At 42.3% G+C, this 20,551-nt stretch overlaps 1 protein-coding gene across 3 annotated transcripts in view; it reads right to left on the reverse strand.

Moving 5' to 3' along the window:
• HIP1R (huntingtin interacting protein 1 related) overlaps nt 1–20,551 on the reverse strand; it is a 65,612-nt gene that overhangs the window by 30,819 nt on the left and 14,242 nt on the right. For 2 of the 3 annotated variants that reach the window (XM_079957352.1, XM_079957354.1), the window contains exons 2-8: nt 10,189–10,252; nt 9,331–9,473; nt 7,791–7,847; nt 7,108–7,188; nt 5,275–5,351; nt 4,413–4,474; nt 1,738–1,878 (exon numbers count right to left, since the gene is read on the reverse strand). In XM_079957352.1, the coding sequence (XP_079813478.1) occupies nt 1,738–1,878; nt 4,413–4,474; nt 5,275–5,351; nt 7,108–7,188; nt 7,791–7,847; nt 9,331–9,473; nt 10,189–10,252 (625 nt within the window). Of the gene's footprint in view, nt 1–1,737; nt 1,879–4,412; nt 4,475–5,274; nt 5,352–7,107; nt 7,189–7,790; nt 7,848–9,330; nt 9,474–10,188; nt 10,253–14,198; nt 14,298–20,551 lie in introns of those variants that run through there. The other variant, XM_079957353.1, reaches the window with a different exon arrangement.

Raw genomic sequence — 20,551 nt, forward strand, 5'->3', positions numbered from 1 at the left:
GCTCAGAGCAGAGAGATGTTCAGCTCAGGGACTAGTTTTCAATAGTGAGCTGACAGCTGACCCTTCCACACACCTGATTCTCCCACCCCAGCCCCCCAGCTATTTTAATTTTACCAGCCTAATTTAGAACGGGAGGGAAGCCTTTTTGTTGTTGTTCTTGCTATTGTTAAAAACCAACCAGAAAAACCCAGAAAACATGGATAGGGGGGGGGGGGAGCAGAGCAATAATATCCAGGTGCTTAAAGGAAGATTTAAATAAAGAAATCAGTTTTCCTTCAAGCATTTGGAGTCTGCTTCTTCTGATTTTTTCATTGCTTTGGGGAAAGGCCGGAGCTCAGCAGTTAGTGGTACAACATCTCATTTGCAAGCAGAGAAGGTCCTCCTTGGTTCAGTACTCAGCACCTTGAGGCAGAGCTGGGAAAGACTCAGTGCCTTAAATCCTGGAGAGCCACTGCTGGTCAATATTGACAATACTGAACTGGATGGGCCCATGGTCTGACTCACTCCCTATGTAAACTACTGGGAGCAGCAGCAGTTGGTAAGGCTTACCAGACAGCATCACTGCAGGGGAAAGGTCAGCACGATGCAAATGCACTGTTGAAGCCAATCCAGTGCTCCCAACAGTGTGTTTGCACCATGTCAACCTTTCCCTCTCAGTGAGCCGCAGTGACAGGAGGTGAGGTAAGCCATGTGGACCAGGGAGTCAGAAACCCCATGGCCTTTTTAACTGTGTGTGGGGGGGGGAGGGTGTTATTGTTTCTGTTTGTTATTACGGTATCTATTTTTGTGGTTTTATATTGTAAACTTCCATGTGATTTTTAGGTGGAGGGCAGTATAGAAATTTAATAAATGATGATGATGATGATGATGATGATGATGATGATGATGATGAGTACTTATCTACTGCAATCCATCTGGTGATTTTCTAGCAGACCCCAATCAGCTTTGTGCCCAGCCCCTGCTGTGGGGAAGGGCCACAGCTCAGTGACTCATCTTTTTATTGAGAAACCTTCGCTGAACATCTGAAGTCCTCCGAAACTTCCCTGATCAGAGTGCAAAAACAACTTGAACTTGTGAGCCCAAGAAGCTGCCTTATACCAGCTCAGACTCTTTGTTCATCCAGAATTGTCCACTATGACTGGAAAAAAATCAACCAATATGCTTTCATGAATTAGAGTCCATCTCATCAACTGCATGAAGTGTAATCCTTGGTTGCATTCACACATGCACACAGACAGTGATAAGGGATGAGGAGGGTCGTAAGGAGGTACGGTCAGAGAAAAATTAAATACAAAAAGTACAGAGTGAGAATTCAATGAGAGGTAGAATGCAGTGACAAGTGATGAAACAACTGAACTGACAATGGGGAGTTAATTAACATCTGGAATGGGAAATGAAACCACTGTCTCTACTCAGCCACAAATGAATAAGAGTTTAACTTCTTTACAAATTGTGGTTTAGCAGTTTCCTTGTTCAAGTATGGCCACCTTAAGAGCAGTGGCAACATCTTCTGGTAGACTGACCCCTTCTCTAACTGGCTGATGAATTTCTGGTCAGCCTCTTTCCCATCACCTGAGATTCTTTCTTTAACTGAGAGACATCAGAGACAGAACCAGAGAGAACAAACCTACATGCAGTTCATCTGCCCTAACAACTGAGCCATGGACCCTTCCCCAAATGTCCCAGAACTGCACCAGAACCGTGGTATGCTTCCACACCCCCACAAGAGCGACTTACAGGAATGGAGCTTGAACATCAGCTTCACAGTGTAATGGTAGAGGTGGCTGCAGTCTTGGATCACTTGAATGAGGGGAGCCAGCCGGCACTGAACTGCTGACATCTGGGAGACAGCCATGGAGGTGTTGAGCTGTCTGAAAACTGAACAGAGGAAAGGAAATTTCAAATACTGATTTGAGGCCTGTTTTTATTGCACTTTATTGCCTTGAGTATCCTCTATGGATGGAAAGCTGAGACTGAGATGGTGCCTTTACAGCTGTTGCTGCTGGATTATTGGAAGGTCTCTGGATACCCCAGTATCTGTGTGCATGTTCTTAGAATCATGGAATTGTATGTGTGTATGCTTATTTATATGTAGGTTTAAAAATTAAAATAGAGATTTAAAATACTATTTAGATGAACATTTTGGTTTCGACCTTCCTCAGCTGAAACATTTAATTAAACAGCATTATCTCTCTCTCTGTTTGATCATTTGTTTTTCATATATTATTACTTAGTGTTTGAGAATGTACTTACAGGAAACAGGATCTCCTCATCTGCTGTTTGGCTGCTTCTAAGATTGTGTGTGTGTATATATATATATATTCTATATCTCCAATCAATTAGTCCTAAACACAACTAAACAGCACAGCAAACAAGTTGGCAGTATATACACCTCTGTATGTGTGTGCCTGTGCATATTTAAATAAAACCAATGACACATACACATGCTTATGTGCATAATACATAAAAATCAAATGGGAAGCTTAACTGAACTTTGCAGCTTATATAAAATGGTGCATGCTTCCACAACTGCTGTAACCAAGTCTAGAAAAACAGAGATGTAAATCTTCTAAATAAATAACCTTCCTTGTTCTGGGACAGCATGCCTCCAATCGCCAGATGCCAGGGACAAAACACAGCAGTTGGCATCCTCCTTCACACCCTGCAGCAAGGTTGGATAACATATTTGGCCAGTGGAGGCTGGTCTGTTATGGCAAATGGAGCCCTATCAACATCAATCTGCACTTAGTCAGTGCTCACCTGCCTGCCTTCTTAGTTGCAAGTGGCTCAGGGGGTGACCTTGATAATATCAGCTTCCTCTTTAGTCTCGGTATTGCCCATGTAGAACTTGGCACGGAGGAGGGTGGGGAACAAACTAGAATTTGTTGGCCTGCCTGTGATTGGCTCTGGTTCCTCCTGCTCCATCAGTCCCAAAGAGCACCAGTCACCACTTTATTTGGCAGATGGGGAGGAAAATCTATGGGGGCTTTTGTTTGGAATCCAGCAGGGAGATTCCTAGTTTCTGAAATTGTTAACATCTGAGGTTATAAAAGGCATAGGACAACTGGCCTGTTAAAGGAACCAGTGCGCACCAGAGGACTGTGATTTCCCCGTGACTGAACTGGCAGCTTCAGCTCCTATCACCTTTGTTTACTCAGGTTGCTGCTGGGCAGGACCAAGCACAATCTTCTCAGATTATGAAAGCTTTATCATTAACTAGGAGTGCACACAGCCTTGCCTGGCAACAGAAAGAATACCAGGTCATTCAAACGACTGAGAGCAGCACAGTCATGACCTGCAACACCCCAAGGAAAGGCCCATTCAATGCTCTGCGCCAGAGAAACTGTGCTCAGAAATGCCACATGTGGAAGTCTGGGATGAGAACATCATTGCCTTGGTTCTTGCGGAAGAGAGGCTTCTGCCTAGCATTATCACAGCAAATAGCTAGAAATAATGCGCCCTGATGGCTAGGAGGAGCTTAAACCTGAGAGTAGTTTCTGAACCTGTCTGTAGGTTCTGGGCCAACAGAGGACACATCCACTCTTATTTTTGCTCTTTCCAGGCATGGTTCATTATTTAATGCTCCATGTCCAAGCACTTTTTTTTTTCTTTTTTGCTCCGGAGCTTTCCCTATGGAAACCCACTTTTTAAAGCTCAATTGGAGCAAACGTTACGCTGTGGAAAACCTAAATTGACATTTCCTCCAATTCAACTTTAAAGGGAGTGTTTCTGTTGTAAAAGCTTAGGGCAAAAAGAACACACACTTGGACACAAAGCACTAAAGTGCAGACCTCTATCTAGAAAGAGCAAAGCAAAAAGTTAGCATGGGTAAGTCGTGAGTTGTACTTTGAGTGATAATAATAGTAATAGTAATAATGATAATAATAATAATAAATTTCTAAAGGAGTATTAACATGTTTGTTGGCTGGTAGCCACAAACCAGCAAAGGCAGGGTGGGGCAGAGACAGCGCTCTGCCTCTGTTTATTGGAGAAATGAAGTGAAGCTGACAAAGAAAGACGTCTGAGGGGTTTTGTTTGAGAGGGAGGGTTCCAAAAGCATGCGTAATTTACACAGGTTGCTGAATTCAGACTGTCTTTGTGCAGAATATGTACTTTGGAATTACACTAGCATCCACAAAATATGGTAAGGGATGCCAACCTATCAAACAAACAAACAAACAAACTACTTGCTCCTGTACTTTTAGCAGCCATTTGATCCACAAATAACGCCTATGGCTGTGTTGTGGAAAGCTCTGACTCTCACTTTCTGCAGCTGCTGCTGTTACAATCATAGGAGTAAGCCGGAACTTTTGAGTGGGGGCACTGTTGACAATCCTGGAGCACACACAATTTTATGAGCAAAAAGAGAGAAAGAAAGTTGGAAACAAAGGAAGGAACTGAAGTCAGCTTACCTGATTCTGCCAGTTTGAGTTCGCAATCCATGTAATCAAACATCTCAACTGTGAGCTGAAAGCTATAAAAAAAATTTTTTTTTAATGAGAGACATAAAACAAGGACCATCGACTGTCAAAATATCCTGCCATTAGCCTGCCTTTTCAGAAATGGTATACCATGTTTTTAAAAAATCTTTTGTCTCCTCCAGGTGATAATGGACTCCCATCAGCCCTAGCCAGCATGGCTGAGACACACAAACCTCACAATCCATGGTTTGCCTGTGCATTGGGGAAGACACAAAGTCACAGCTTGGAGTCTACACAATGGATAGAGCAAGCCATGGTTTGGCATTACATCTGAATCAACCCAGAGTGATTCCTGGATGTTGCCTACATTTCAGCTGGTAGGCATGGGGGAATCTCTGAAGCATCCCATGGCCAAGAAAACATGGTCCTATTCCTGGGAAGCTAGACTAAAGGGGAGTGTGAAATGCCAAGAGATAATATTAACTGGGCTATCCCACAGCTGCAGGAAAGAGGCTTGCTCAACTTTCTGGGAGCTGACTGAGAACACAGACAGATCTTGTTGAGTGCAAGAGCAAAACGGTGCCTCTAGTTTTAATCCAGAAGAATGAGAACAACACAAAATTGTAATCTAGGTTTCGGAAGTTTAGGTAACACTGATATGGCAGGATCAGTTAATATCAGAACTAGGCAGCCAAGGAGCTACTTGGGCTCCTATCCAAAGCATCTTAAATGAGGTACATTTCACACGTGGGACAGTCCATTTGTACCCAGGGAACAAAGGCAGCCATTATGCTTTGTGGAAGATGTCAAGTAACCAGAAAGGTGGGGGACTGGGTGGGCCAGGGAAACTTACATGTTATTCACATCTGTTCCCGCAGCCTTTTCTAGCACTTCGTCAGTCACTTCCAGGCCTGGGGGGAATTCGGGGTGCTTTGGAGGAGAAAAAATAAGAATTGGCATTCATTCACTAGGAGATGGCTGCCTTGCCATAACCAAACCCAAAGAGAGACAAAGAGACACAGAAAGAGTGGGAGAGCACCTGCCTTGCTTGCAGAAAGTCCCAGGTTCAATCCCTGGCATCTCCAGGTAGAACTGGAAGAGGACCCTCTCTGAAACCTTCAAGAGCCACAGCCAGTCGCTGTAGACAATACTGCGCTAGATGAACCAAATGGTATGACTCACACACTTATCTTTTATCGTGTTCTTTCCAGGCACTGTCTGTGCCTTAAAGCTCCATGTCTGAGCACCCTTTTCTCTTTTCCCGGAGCTTTCCCTTCAAAAGCCCACTCTTTAAAGCTGAGGTGCAACAAACGGCAATTCAAGTTTTCCCCAGATTGCCATTTGCTTCAATTCAGCTTTAAAGAGCAGGTTACTGCGGGGAAACCTCCAGAGTAAACAAAAAAGGCACTCAGACACAGAGCTTTAAAATGCACAGAGGAAAGGTAAGTGTAGATAAACCCTTAGTATAAGACAGCTTTCCTTGTTTTGCCCACATGTCCCCATTGCATTCACATGTTAGGTTAATTCTCATGCCCAGAAAAATATTTTTACTTGGCTATCTTACGAAAGGATGTGGTTGTAAGAGTGGACAGTTCAGGGCTACATATTTAATTAAATTTTAAAAAATTATATACCACTTGATTGTAGTAAAACATCTATGCAGTTTATAATAAATACTGAAATCATCAATAAAAAGATGTTAAAAATTAAGAACATTTAAAATTAATTAACATTAAAATTGATTAAAGCATGTTGACATCTACATGTCTGGATAAGAGTAGGACAGGGTTCCTAAGCAAAGAGAATAGCGAAAAGAATACAGCAAAGACACCTGCCTGATGTCAACAGGCAGGAAGTTCCAAAGTGTAGGTGCAGTCTTACTAAAATATTTTCTTACAACTGTGGAATGAGTATTATCTAGTTACCTGTAACATGAACTAAACAATGTGATTCAGCCAAAACATTGAAAACACTGCTTCTCTCCAGAAAGGTAATGGGGTGGAGGCCAGAGCTAAGGTGCCATCTGGCAGGGCAATGGCTAGAAATGGTAAGTGGAATGCTGAGCTGAGCCAGGCAGAATCTCACCAGATTTTCAGTACTAGTTACCTAACCCAACACAGTTTAGAGCCCCTCCAGACATCCTTTTCATTGAGCATTCAAGATGCATCTGAAGAAAAGAGGCTTAATTTCTAAAGAAGTACATATCCTGTAATTTCCTGCAAAAGTTGTGCTTACAGCCCCTCTGAACAGCAATAAGGAGGTAGCATTGGGGAAGCATCACAGAACTACTAACAAAGCAAAATAAATCTACTACTAATGCACTATTATTCTGTCAATAACATGTTTGCCGAGTACGTCCACAATGAAACACCAGTCTGGAAGGACGCTAAGCAGAATCCCAGCTGGGAGACAACCACAGTTTAAGGCAGGTCGGCATGCCTTTCAACCCTCGTAAGTCAGACTAATTTCCTTGTGGAGGTCCACTGCAGACAGCTACAATAATCTTTCCTGCTTGACAGGAGGGAGAAACAGGCAGTGGGAGGGAACTCCCATAATGCCCATGCTGGGATGCAGCTCTTGGGGTTGAAACTAGATGAGCCCCTTCCCACAAACTGGAGAGTAGCAACCCTACAGAAAAGACCACTGAGAAGATAAGGTGTGCAGGAGCTGCATAAACAGAAATTACCTTTAGATGGAAGGAGATTTTGGTGAGCAAAAGTTTGGTATAAATGTTGACGAGCTGGCCGTATCGATCATGTAGGTGGCCCTAACAAGGAAAAATAAACGTTTCATTAAAAGGGATGGGGGGAGTCAAGTTTATTTATTTATTTTTACATTTATATCCCACCTTTTCTCCAAGGTTGCTGTACACAGTTCTCCCCACCCAACAGCCACCTTGAAGTGAAGCTGAAAGATGGTGGCTGGCCAAAGGTGACCCAGTGAGCTTTGTTGCTGTGTGACAACTTTGAACCCTGGTCTCCCACGTTCTAATCTAGCAATCTAAGCAATACACCACATTGGCTCTCTGACTCCACTGGTTAGATCAGCAATTGATAGCCTCAAAACAAAATCTGTCTCTTGGGAAATGACATTTACCCCGCTCCCCTTGGAAACTTTAAAAACCACGAAAAGACTATAGATCAGCAGCACCCGGTCTTCGGAGAAAGATGGAAGGTAGCCTTGTGCCGCCGCTCCCCTGCTAATTCCACACTTCCAGCTCAAAATACCCCCCAACAGGGCAGACCAGGCATAGTTGCTGACTAGGGATCTTTGTTCTATATCCAGGACAACATTTGAAGAAAGTGTTCTCAATCCTGTATAAAATTCAAAGTTGGAGCATCCAGCTGGAAGCACATTTCTGGAACTCACCCAGAGGTCCCCAGTTTCTCGGATGTTACTTCGATATCGCTGACAATCCTGAAGAACCTAGAGAAGACAGAGTGTGAAGAAAACTTAGGAGCACAAGAAAATTGGCCACATCAGAAATTCAGGACCTGTTTCCCAAAGGATATTATACTGATCCCTGTCTGTCCTTCTATAAAAGGTCAACCAGGCTTAATTAATTTATTTTTATTTTTTACAAGATTTATAGAACACTTAATAAAAAAATCTAAGCAGTTTACATGAAATAGAATATTCACTTAAAAAATAGGAAAACAGTCTTAAAAACAGTAGATTTAATAACATTATCAAAATAAACAGGTAAAAATAAACAGATTTTGAAAATGAATGTACATGATGAAATTACATGACTGAGTAGGCAATGTACAAAAGCAAAAAGGTTTTAGCAGGCATTGGAAACACTACAGCAAAGGCACCTGCCTAATACCAATAGGCAACCGATAGGGTTAGAGAGATGTGGAATAGGAATTAGACAGTATCATACAACCCAGAGGATGGAAAACTGCTTTAGGGACCACAAAGAATGTTTCTTTAGGTTTGAAACTGAGATTGACTCAGCAAAAATTAATGTTTCCTGTATACTGAACTCTACAATACCTTTGTAAGAAGGCAACACCTCATACAGATAGATGTTGGAGGTATAATGCAGAAAAGATCTAATTGAGGCACATGATATGAACTTCTCCAATGATCTAGTCTTCAGCATCTGAAGTTGTTGTCTGTATCAATTTAGTGCTGGCAATATTATTGATATTTGCAGATGCATGTACTTTTAAATTATATTCCCATAGTACAGGGACTAACAGCAGAAGAAGAAGAGAAGAGGAGTTTGGATTTGATATCCCGCTTTTCACTCCCCTTCAGGAGTCTCAAAGCGGCTAACAATCTCCTTTCCCTTCCTCCCCCACAGCAAACCCTCTGTGAGGTGAGTGGGGCTGAGAGACTTCCGAGAAGTGTGACTGGCCCAAGGTCACCCAGCAGCTGCAGGTGGAGGAGCGAAGACGCCAACCCGGTTCCCCAGATTACGAGACTGCCGCTCTTAACCACTACACCACACTGGCTCTCAACAACAAAAGAGGATTTTGTGAGCCTTTATGGACTTATACTTTGAGCCTGAACGATAAACACCCACTGTATTATGTATTGGTCTGGCTGCATCTGAACATGTTTCCTAAAAGCACCCACCTCATGTGGAATCCTGTTTGGACATCTGGAGGGCTGATCTCGACATATACACTTAACTAACATATACACTTAACAAGCTTAAGGGCAGTGACAGGTCATAATAATTGACAGAGGTTGCAAAATCCAGCTTTTCTTGTCACACCATCAAGCTATTGGGGTGAATAATTTCTGAACATAGTTTCTGTTGTTTTCTCAATCACAGTGTACACACCGTCCCACCTAGAATGTCAGCTACGTGTACAGTTTCAAGTACATTGCCTCTTCTCTTCCATCAAAGGTCTTTTTTCACACTGGTTGAATGGAAGGAGGCCAGCAAACTTACATTTGGATGCCCATCACGGAGGACTTTGTGGAGAACGTGGCAAAACTTCCAGCTGAGGATGGCGCTGCTGGGCAAAGGGAGACCAATTGCGTATGACCAAAAAGTAAATGCTCCTTTCTCATGATGAGTCCCCAGAATAATTCCTTCATGGGAGTCAAGGGCAGTTTGAAATTCAAGGTGTTTAAGGGGGCAGGGAGGAAGGACAACGAAACATGGCCAGCCTCCTAAGAGACTTTCCCATCACCAACAATGGAAAAACAGCCCCAGAAGCACTTAGAAACATTTAAGCGTTGAAGGAAAGGCGGGGTATAAATGTAATAAATATGTAATATTTATCTTAATTTCTACCACAGCTTTTGAGTCACTGCTCTGAACATCACCAAATCAATGAAGGTTTGTCTTCTAAATAAAGAACATCATAAGTAATCCTGTATTCTGTATTCACCAAAATGTGATAGAAATATGTTTGTTTTCAACAGTTTTTATGGATTTGATTTTTAGCATTGTTGAGTTTTCCTCTTGTGATACACTCTATGGTTTACCTCATCTTCTGATATGTAAGTGGGAAAAACTCACAGCAAATGGCACCCAGAACATGAGGCATTACATATTACAGAGGAAGAGGAGGAAATGAGACACTGGTCTGTCATTTTTGGAAGTTCCTCTGTAAACCACCAGATAGTATATTCGTTACTGAATGTGTACTTTATTAAATGTCTACTTTAATAAATTTGTACTTAAGTGTACTTTACGAAATTTAATACTTTATTAAATTGGTGTTATTATTAAATAGCACTAATAACAAATTTAACTTAAGAAAGCCAAGTGAACAAGTGACGTGGTAGGAAAAAAGGATACTGCGGGCATGTTTCTCTTTGACTGGTGCTTCCAATGTGTTGATTGCTTTGCTGATGCTCATAGCCTGGGAAGGGGAGAGACAGCCAGTATTAAGAATAGCACTGATGTTTACATTTCTAGCAAATACAATGATAAGTTATATGGAATCTAATTATCAACTAGTAACAATGACGATAACACTATGACTAAGTGCACAATCCCACAGGATCCCTACACTTAAAATAAAATGTATAAATGGCTTTTTGGTGACATACTCGCTGGTACAGAGTCCTGGCACCTTTCATCAGCTGCGCATGGCAGCCATTTTGTGCTAGTACACAAGCCTCTTATCAATATGTAAGTACCGGGAGCTCATTTTTTACCACAAAAAGCACTGAATATATCGAAATTGTGAGTAAGCCACCCCAATAAATCAGGGGTGGGAAATGTAAGGTGTTTCATGACTCCAACCCCTGTCAGCTCCAGCCAGGATAGCCAATATGCAAGGATGATGGGAGAGGTAGTCCAACAACATCAGAAATGAATTTTATGGCAATACTATCACAGTTAGACGGGTAGGAATGACCAATCTTCCAGTGAGGCTTATCTGCTGTTACTGATCATCTAACTGAGGTATGCCCAAGAATGTTCTGAAGAACCCAAGAGTCCCCAAAAGAGAGTGTGAAGCCCACTGAGCTTGATGATCACATCACACTCCCCAACATCCTGTATCCAGCACTAGGCAGCCACTTATTGTACTTCTGTGAGCCCCTGAGCAAGGTTTGGAGACAAAAAGGTCCTTCTCCAGCTCTTGGGATGACAAATTGCCTTTCAACTGTAGCCCACTGATGAAAGAGAACACCCATACACACTATTTTCTGCTCTTCACTCTCACACTGTACGAATCTTAGTTTCTCATGTCAATGTTTCGAAGTGTGCATTTTGAATCGAAATACTTTTCCTGGCTGAACTGGAAAATCAGGCAGCAGGTATGTTTGTGAATTTAACCCAAGGAAATACAAGAACAGATGGAGCTTTTTGATAAGACTTGGGGTAGGGGGAGGCAGCACCATTCAGAATAGTTAAGCATGAATTCAATGGTCCTGTGCTTGAAATAATCCCATTTCTGAATTAGAAGAAAAAATACACCCAAGCATATTTGCCATTCTGTCATAATAGTTAGCATGTTGGGCTTGGACCCAAATTCAAATCTTAGCTCCATCACAAATCTCGATTTAAGTGACGTTAGAGCCACTCACTCTCCTAAATTAATCCCACAGGGTTGCTGCAAGAAAAATAAAATGAGATATTCTCACATACATTGGTTATATCTCCCTTGGGAAAAGGGCAGGATACACATGACACACAAAAATAATTATTCGCACTGCAAAGGTTAACATAGGACTTTAAAAAAATCCTATTCCAGTAAATTACATCCAGGGAAAATACCTCAGAGCAGAATAAATGTAACTCTTCCCTCTATTTTTTTAAAAAATAGCTTTCTAGGCCTCATGCTTGCAGAGAAAACTGTAATGCTCAAAGTATACATGGACACAGAATCAAGGAGATGCATTGACTCTCAAAGGGTTGCAGTCTATATGAAAACATTTGCATTTATAAGAATGAAAGCTGGCATCTACTCCTGGGTACTATTCAAGATGGCCGAGTACCACCCCCAGCCTAAGGCCTTTTTTTTGGGGGGGGGGAGGCAGACAAGGGCTCCTGAGCTCATGTCCTGCTTGGCCAAGGTAGAAAATGGGATGCTGGACCTCTAGATGAGCCTTTAAGTCTGATCCAGCAGGGCTCCTTCTGTATTCTATTGCTGAGCAAACACCAGAACATCTCTTTTTTAAAAAAGGCTCTACTAGTCTCAAAACCACACACTTGGTGACAAGAGTTGTGGCCACAATTCAGGAAACATTTCTAACAAAGGTCTGTGTGCCAAAAATAATCTTTCAAGCTGGTCTCACGGGGTGCATCCCCCACCGAGACAGAATTACCACCCGAGCCATGTTCATCAGGGCAGATTTTTACCTAACCTGTCATTAAAGCATCTTCAGACTCCCCCTGCCTCTGGGAGTGGGGTGGGGATAAAACACAGAAAGGTAGAGCAAGCTATGTTCTCACAGCAAAATGAGAACATTTTGCTTCAAATCTCTGGTTCTACAAATGCTACAAACTTTGGTTAAATGAAAGCAGAGGATTTTGAGATTATGTTCATCTGACATGTGGGACTGCTGCCCCCTCCCCATTCTCTCACACAGACACACAAAATGTCTCACTCCATTCTAAGCACCACTGCAATTGACATTTTATTTATTTATGAAAACACTGAGATGAATTGAGATCAACCACAGATATCCTTTCTTTCTATCCCTTCAGGTATTAACAGGGTGACAATGAGCCACGAAGCCTTTTCTGGGCTGGCACCCTCTACCTAAGGAACTCCCTGCCCTGAGAGATTCATATGGCTCTGTCACTGCTTGAGTTTAGACCAAGAGAAGGTGACTGGCCCAACATCATCTAGCAAGATACCTGGCTGGGAGAGGAATTAAACCCAGATTTCTATGGACCACGTCCAAAACATTATCCCTGCATCAGGATAAATTTCCTATTAAGCTCTTTTTAAAAAAATATATATGCAAAATCCTGTTTTCTACCTTAAGGACAGGACTCTTACAATATTGCTGCAAAAAGTCAAAGCAGCTGCAGCAGCCATCTTAAAACATTCATGAACCAAGAACAAGACGGGAGTAACTGATACTAGAATATCCTCCCCAGGGTCACTGTAACCTTAAAATTCAGTGTCAACAGTAGGACTACAGGAAAGACTAAAATGTTTGCAGTGGTGGTGTTAGTTTCTAAAAAGGATGCTAAATACCGATGCGCCATGAAAGAGATTTATAGAATTTATGCATGCTTTGGGTGGAGAGCGTAGCTGTCAACATTTTCTTTTTTTTTAAGGGAAATTCCCTTATTCTGAATAGGATTCCTTGCAAGAAAAGGGAAAAGTTGACAGCTATGGTGGAGAGAATTTATTCTTCTTCTCTCTCATTACACTACAACTTGAGGTCGTCCAAAGAAGCTGAATGGCATGGGATTCGGGGCAGCCATCTTCACACAGCATGTGATTAATTTACAGAATTTGCTGTCGGCACACATCCTGAGATATTTAAAAGGAGCAATTCAGCCATCAGATTTTGGATGAGCATTTATCCGAAAGCTCTCCAAAAATGATGGCCTTCTGTGGACGTTTCTCCGTCACTGGCAGGACTAAGCAGAGGGGCTCCCTTTCAATCGCTTCAGGCCTGACCTCGTTTCATACAGAAGTCCATTGTCGCACCAATTCATTTAGATTCCAAGAACTAGCCCTGCAGCTGAACTGTATAAATGAATGAAGATGTCTCTTTGGAGAGCTATATATGACTAATTGTCCTGTCTTCTTAACCTGCAACATTTCCACAGGTCAGTAGCAAAAAAAAAAAGCATTATATATCCATTCCTGACAGAGTCATCTTAGACATGCTCTTACACATTGTTAGTGCAAACTGCTATTTGTTTCTCTGGTTGTCAAAGCAGAGCGAGGGAGAGTGAATTCTTGGCTTGACTTGACATAAACTTCTGTCATGGCGCTCATTATTAATATCTTGTCTGTTAAGTAGAGTTAGAACAAGGTTTGTGGGGAAACTTCTGGAACACTCTGTTTCCACATTCAGATGGAATTTGAATTCTTAGAAGTTTTACATACAATTATTTCCTCGCCAGATTGATATTTCAACATTATTTATTGCCTCATGGATCAATAAGGGTGAATGCCAATATTCACCCTTTCATACATTCAATAAATGTGAGAGGGGAGTTGTGGCAGCACCCCAACCGCCGCCACCACTCTGAACTCATCTTTATTGTAAGGCTCTCTGCATGACTGCAGGGTTCTCTCCACAGGATCAGAAGCCCTGGAAAAGTAGGTTCCCCCATTGTGTGGAGAAAGCCCTGCATTACACTCCTCCTCACGGGAATCCTGTTCATACCAGGCATGGGGAACCAGAAGCAACTGTGGCCCCCGAAGTATCTTTACCTGGCCCCTTGGACTCTTCCCCCCTTTCTCTGGCCATGCCTCTTACCAGCCCTGCTTCACACCCTCCCTGACTGTTTCTGCCTGACTGGAATGTGTCCTTGAACAACAGGAATGTCTCTTGCTTGCTTGAATGGATGGAGGACAAAGGGCCTGGATAGCTCAGTTGGTTAGACCATGCTGCTGATAACACCAAGGTTGCAGGTTCGATCCCTGTATGGACCAGCTGCATATTTCTGCATTGCAGGGGGTTGGACTAGATGATCCTCAGGGTCCCTTCCAACTCTACAGTGCTATGATTCTATGATTCTATGATTCTGGGCCTGAGTAGAAACTGGCTGACTGAACAAAAGGCAAAATTCACACCTGCAGCTCTGCTCACTTTTGCCTCTGCCCCACCCACCGCTGGCATGTGGCCCCTCAGAAGGTTCTCTAGAAGGGAATGTGGCCCTCAGGTGAAAAAAAAAGTCCCCCACTTTCAATATATACCATCAAAATGAACACATGTGGGGGCATAGGGATTGCTGCTATAATCCTGTTGCAGACCCAGACGTGTTCACCAATGTAAGAATGGGGCAATGAGTGTAACATCACAGCAGAGCCGGTGCCTCAGCTGGGCCAGGATCCCTCTTCCACCATCTTGGCCTAGAAAGGGCCCGCTACGTTGCTTAGGGAAATTTAGCGACTGCTTCTTTGTTTTATAAGGTGCCCCTCTAGGTTTGAGGTAGCAAATATGTAGAAAGCATAGCAAAACTTTGAACAATACTTGGAAAAGTTGACCATTTGTTTTCAAAACATATAATGCTTCCTTCATAATAAAAAATGCAAATAATAATATTATTAATAAAAATCAGAAGAAAATCAAAGGCAGGTAACACTGTAAAAACAAGAAGCAATTCATAAGCCAAACTACTGGCATAAAAATAAAGACAAACAATGGTTACAGCCATCTGAATTAAAACATCAACATACCAGAAATATTAAATCAATAAACTGGAATCTCCTCAAAGATTTGTGCAAGAGCGAGGAGGTAGAGATTAGTCTGACCATGTTAAATGAGAGTGTTTTAACTTTTTTAAAAAAATGTTATGCAAATTGAAGATAGGTTAGTCTCAGCCAACACAATGAAAAACTGAAACAGTATTTACACAGCCTATGATAAAAAACGCCCACAAGGGCAACTCCCCACCTACAGATTTAGGGCAAAGTTGTGACGGTTAATTTAAGCAAGCTCCTTCCGCCTTTGATCTCTGGCACCTTCTCATTAAGCTGTCATTTTACCAGGAACTCGATTTCAGAATCCAAAGTATTTCCTCAGCTAACCACTCCTCTACAACGTCACCACCGCATCCTGCCTGTGACAGAGTTTCACCTAAGCAAGGTGGGCCTAGCACACATAAAACTCCCTCTCTCTCATTTCTATGTGATATTAAATTCTTAACAAGGCACTTTGCTAAGAAATTACGCTTTAAAGAGGCTAGCAAGGTTGTCAGCCTTGTGCAACTCAAAGCGGTTGGCACAACCTCTTAAGCAGGGTCAACGTCAATGGGCCCTTTAAAAAATAATAACAATACAGTAACAGAATTTAATAGGACATGGTAACCTTCTGCCAGACTCAAGGGCTCATCCACACTTCCACATGTCCCATGAGTGGTTTTCTGCTTGTCCCATTCTTTCTAGGCACGGGTCCAAGTGGTTTTCCTGTGGTTTTCTGATTGAGAGGGCAAGTGGAAGTCTGGATGAGCCCTCAAACACTGGCAGAGAAACCTGCTGGTCTACCAACAACCATCCCAACCCAGCCAAGTCTAGAAGAAGCAAGCAATGGGTGCCAGTCCCTTGAAGATGGCACACTGCCAATTTGGTATCTTCTGGGTTGAAGTCCCACACCTGTGTGTTATGGTCCTCACATGCTGCCCACTCTTCAAGCAGCTGAACAATATTTTTAAAATATTGTTTCAGTTGCTCTGAAGCATGGGTGGAGAACCTTTTTGGCATGGAAAGCCAGGTTATTATCTGACCCCACCCCGCACAGGTAAACTCTGACAGGTGGGTGAGATGACCCACCTGTCAATCACCTGGCATCATTAAGCTGCCAGATGATTGCAAGGTAGGTTATCTTGCCCACCTATCAAAGTTCCTTAGTTGGGTCTTTCCATGCGCAGCACTGGGCACAGGGCTAGCAAATCTGCTTTCTTCAGGGATCAGGTACATGATGAAGGTTCCCCATGCAGAACTGGGTCATGCAGGCAACCCAGTAGGGTTAGCTCGCTGCCCATCAGCCAATAAATAAAACATTAATTCTGCTGTGGCTGAGTTTCTTCTGCTCGTCTCTTTCAAAATTGTACGTTCATATTCTTTCATATTCTGTTATACTAATTATAAACTGGGTTTGTTTGTTTTAAAATATCACCCACCCTGGACTTTGTGGTGAAGAGCATGTAAGAAATACCTGAAATAAATAAAATTTGGATCCATTTATTTTTGGAGCTTTTTATAATGTTCGGTTTTTTCATTTTAATACTCGGTGAGCCACTCTGGGAATGGTCACACTCTGGGAAAGGTAGGATATAAATCTTTAAAATAAATAAAATAAAACAGGGATAACACTGCTGATAGGATAGGGCAGCTGTAAATGTTTGCAAAGCACTTTGAAGAGCTAGAGAGTGCTGTAGAAATGCTAATTTTTAAATGAATTTTCAGTATCAAGTTGAGTTCTCTTTCATGGACTTCCCAGTTCACCCAGACAGAACACCTGACCTTCACTCCTTTTCAGCAATATATGTAAATATGTCACTCACTGATACCAGCACATTCCCAGAGCCAGTGAAATAGGGTGGCTGAAGGAGATGACCCAAGATGATTTTAATTAGCATTCACCGCCCACAGAAACCGAAATTAGAGAACACTGAAATTCAATCCAGGACAAGTCTACCACAGACCATTAGTCATTAGTCACTTTCCTCATAAATGTGACCCAAAGCAACTTACACAATAAAGCATGAAAACCAGCTGCAACAAACACAACCAATAAAACTCTAACCATCTATACAATCTACAGCAACTAACAAGAACCCTGAAATTCAGGATCAGTTTACCCCTGTTGCAATTCAGCCATAAAACTCACTGGAGGACTTTGGGCTAGTCATGGTCTCTCAAGCCTAACCTACCTCACAAGGCTGTCATGAGGATAAAAATGGAGAGTGGGGAGAACCATGCACATATCTTGAGAGAAAGGTAGGATATACCGGTAAATGTAGTAATAACAGGTAACTATCATAGTCTGCCTTCATAAAGATTCTGGAAACATCAAGATGGCCGACATCTGGACACAGAAGTTCTGGATTCAGCTAATATTTGGAACCCTTTTAACAGCATATATACTGTGCGTGGAAGAGTCACCTGGTTCATTTTGGGGGAGGAACCACACAGCTCATTTGTAGGACACATGCAGTGACAACCCTGCCCTGTGGAACTCCCTGCCAGTAGAGGTTCAATAGGAACTATCCCTGCCTTCTTTCAGAGGTCTTCTGAAAACTGCACTGTTTAGACAGGCCTTCACAATGTGAATTTTTCTTTAAATCAAGCAGTATCTACTGATATTTTTATGTTTTATATTTACCGTATTTTATTGTATTTTATATACGTATTGTAAGCCATCTTGTAATACAGTATTTTATGAAAGAGAGAACTGTAAATTTTCAAATAATAAGTGCATAATTCAATCAATCTCTTTGTTACAGTCAATTATCAGTGTTAAAAATAAATACTGTACATAAGTATCATGCTTGGCACTGGAGGAAGCAAATGCTTGTTTATTTATTTATTTGTTTGTTTGTTTTTAAAGCCCACTAAAAATCTATATAAAATATGAAGCAAAGAAACCCATGCATTTCAGCTTTGTCATTCTGTTAGGAACCCCTCAATACCTTCACAAACCTACAAAATTGGCAGTGCTCCGCATTTTGATCCAAGCTGCAAATAAACAGAGTCAGTTATAGGGTGCACAAATGCAAGCATAGATAGCCTTGGAAAAATAAGAACTGCCCGCACCTGTGATCTTTTTCCACCTCGAAGTAATATGTACCAGATTTGTTGCCTAGTGTTGAATATCTTAAGTGGCAGCTGTTGAACCACACAGCAGCAGGTGACGTAATGCAAGCCAGGGGAAGTAGATGGCCAGACAACACAAGGCGGGTCTGAACAGCACTCCCTCTTAATGGATCTATCAGCATGCTTGCCATTCCACCACTTGCAAACCTATAGACCTATATTTTGGGAGGGTTCTCGGGTCAATCCTCAGCATTTCCCTTGCCTCTCTACTGCATCAGTTGGTGAGCCACAGCACAGACCCTCCAAGTGTCCCTATTTTCCAGGGATGTCCCTGATTTAGAGAACCCGTCCCAGTTTCTGATTTGATGGACCAGTGGGCAAAAGACAGTTTTCTCTGCTCCTGTGCATCTATGCTCCAGAAATACAGCTGCATTGCCTGCCCTCCAGAGCACTCGACTCTGCCTGTTCATAGAAGGCCATAAGCCATAAGGCTTACTGTGCAGAAATGAATTGCACCCACTTCATTCTTCCCTGCTTGTGTTGGGACAAAACCAACCACAATCCCTGGCCTTGCGTTCTCTTGAAATCAGGGACTGTGGTTTGTTTTACTCCCCCAAAAACAGTGTCTATAGTCAAGGGTTGTTCTTGACTTACCATCTGCAGTTTGTCTGAGAACAAGCAAACAGGTTCAAGGTTCTTGTAGTGATATACAGTGGTGCCTCGCAAGACGAAAAGAATCCATTCCGCGAGTCTCTTTGTCTTGCGGTTTTTTCGTCTTGCGAAGTAAGCCCATTAGCGGCTTAGCGGATTAGCACTATTAGCGGCTTAGCGGATCAGCTGATAAGCGGCTTAGCGGATCAGCTGTTAAGCGGCTTAGCGGCTTAGAAAAAGGGGGAGAATAGGGAAAAAAACCCCGCAGGAACTCAAGACATTTTCGTCTTGCGAAGCAAGCCCATAGGAAATTCGTTTTGCGAAGCACCTCCAAAACGGAAAACCCTTTCGTCTAGCGGGTTTTCCGTCTTGCGAGGCATTCGTCTTGCGGGGCACCACTGTACATCTTGTGGCACATTCTTCCAGCAAAGATTCAGGAGGCAAACCCTGTTTTTGACTTTCAGGTGCTCTTGAAGGCTGTTTTACACCAACAGGTCTTTGAAGCCATTTCATTTTTCATTTTTTAAATTAGCTAGTCACTTTATTGTCTGTATTGTTTTTAATTGTGTTTTATGTTTTAATGTTGCACACCACTCTATGGTATGGCAGTGCAAAAATACTTTTATAAACAAAAGGACACTCCCTGGTTGGAACACAACGCTACACCAGGGATAAGGATGGGGAAGAAATCTGATTCAGTTTGCAATGTAATGTGCAATCCAATGCAATTTGCATTTTCCAAAACAAATTCAAGAACCGGAGCACAACCATCCTTCAAAATTTTCGAACTACAGCAAGGCCATTCCTCAGCCAAGCAATGTGTACAGAACTGCATATTACTGAGGTGAAGTGTGAAAAAATGCATATACTTGTTTAAAAAGCATACAAAACTGCATTATATTGGGGAAATTTGCTCTGCAAAAATGTGATTTTAGGAGAAATTCACCCTAAAATGCTGATGAATACTTCTTTCTTTTGTTATGGCAAACTGATGTGGAAATGTGGAGAAATTCACCCTAAAATGCTGGTGAATACTTCTTTCTTTTGTTATGGCAAACTGATGTGGAAATGTGGAGAACTGAACTTCATATTGGAAAAATGAGGAAGTGAGAGAAGCCAAAATAGACAGGTTTGCCCTTCCTAGCAGGCATCATCATGGCTTGTTTCCTCCCAGCACAAGTGCAGAAAAGACGCAGTCCACTTTAGGTGTGTTCACAGCAAACCATTAATGTGTGAACTGGGTCATTAAGAAGGCAACACCTTAGGTATAGGCTGTGCAGAGCCACACCAGTAAACTTCCTCGCTGAGTGGGTAATTAAAAAAACCAACAACACTCCCAGCACAGAGACTAGATATACTAATGTAGATGCTTCTGTGGAAGGTCTTGCAGTCAGTGCATCTCAGCTGAGGGGAAGTAAGGCAACCTCTCTCTGCAGACACACACATGCATGATCCATCATGTTCTCTGCATAATAAGCAGCATCTGGCAAGCATTTATATTGACCCCTTAAGCTATAGGAGTGAACAGTTTGAAGCTTCATTTAGCACCAAAGAAAAGAAAAACAGAGCAGCCCACCACACCCACTAGTGGGGTAGTGGAGGAGGCCC

This window comes from Podarcis cretensis (assembly GCF_951804945.1).
Source record: "Podarcis cretensis genome assembly, chromosome: 16".
NCBI lineage: Eukaryota > Metazoa > Chordata > Lepidosauria > Squamata > Lacertidae > Podarcis > Podarcis cretensis.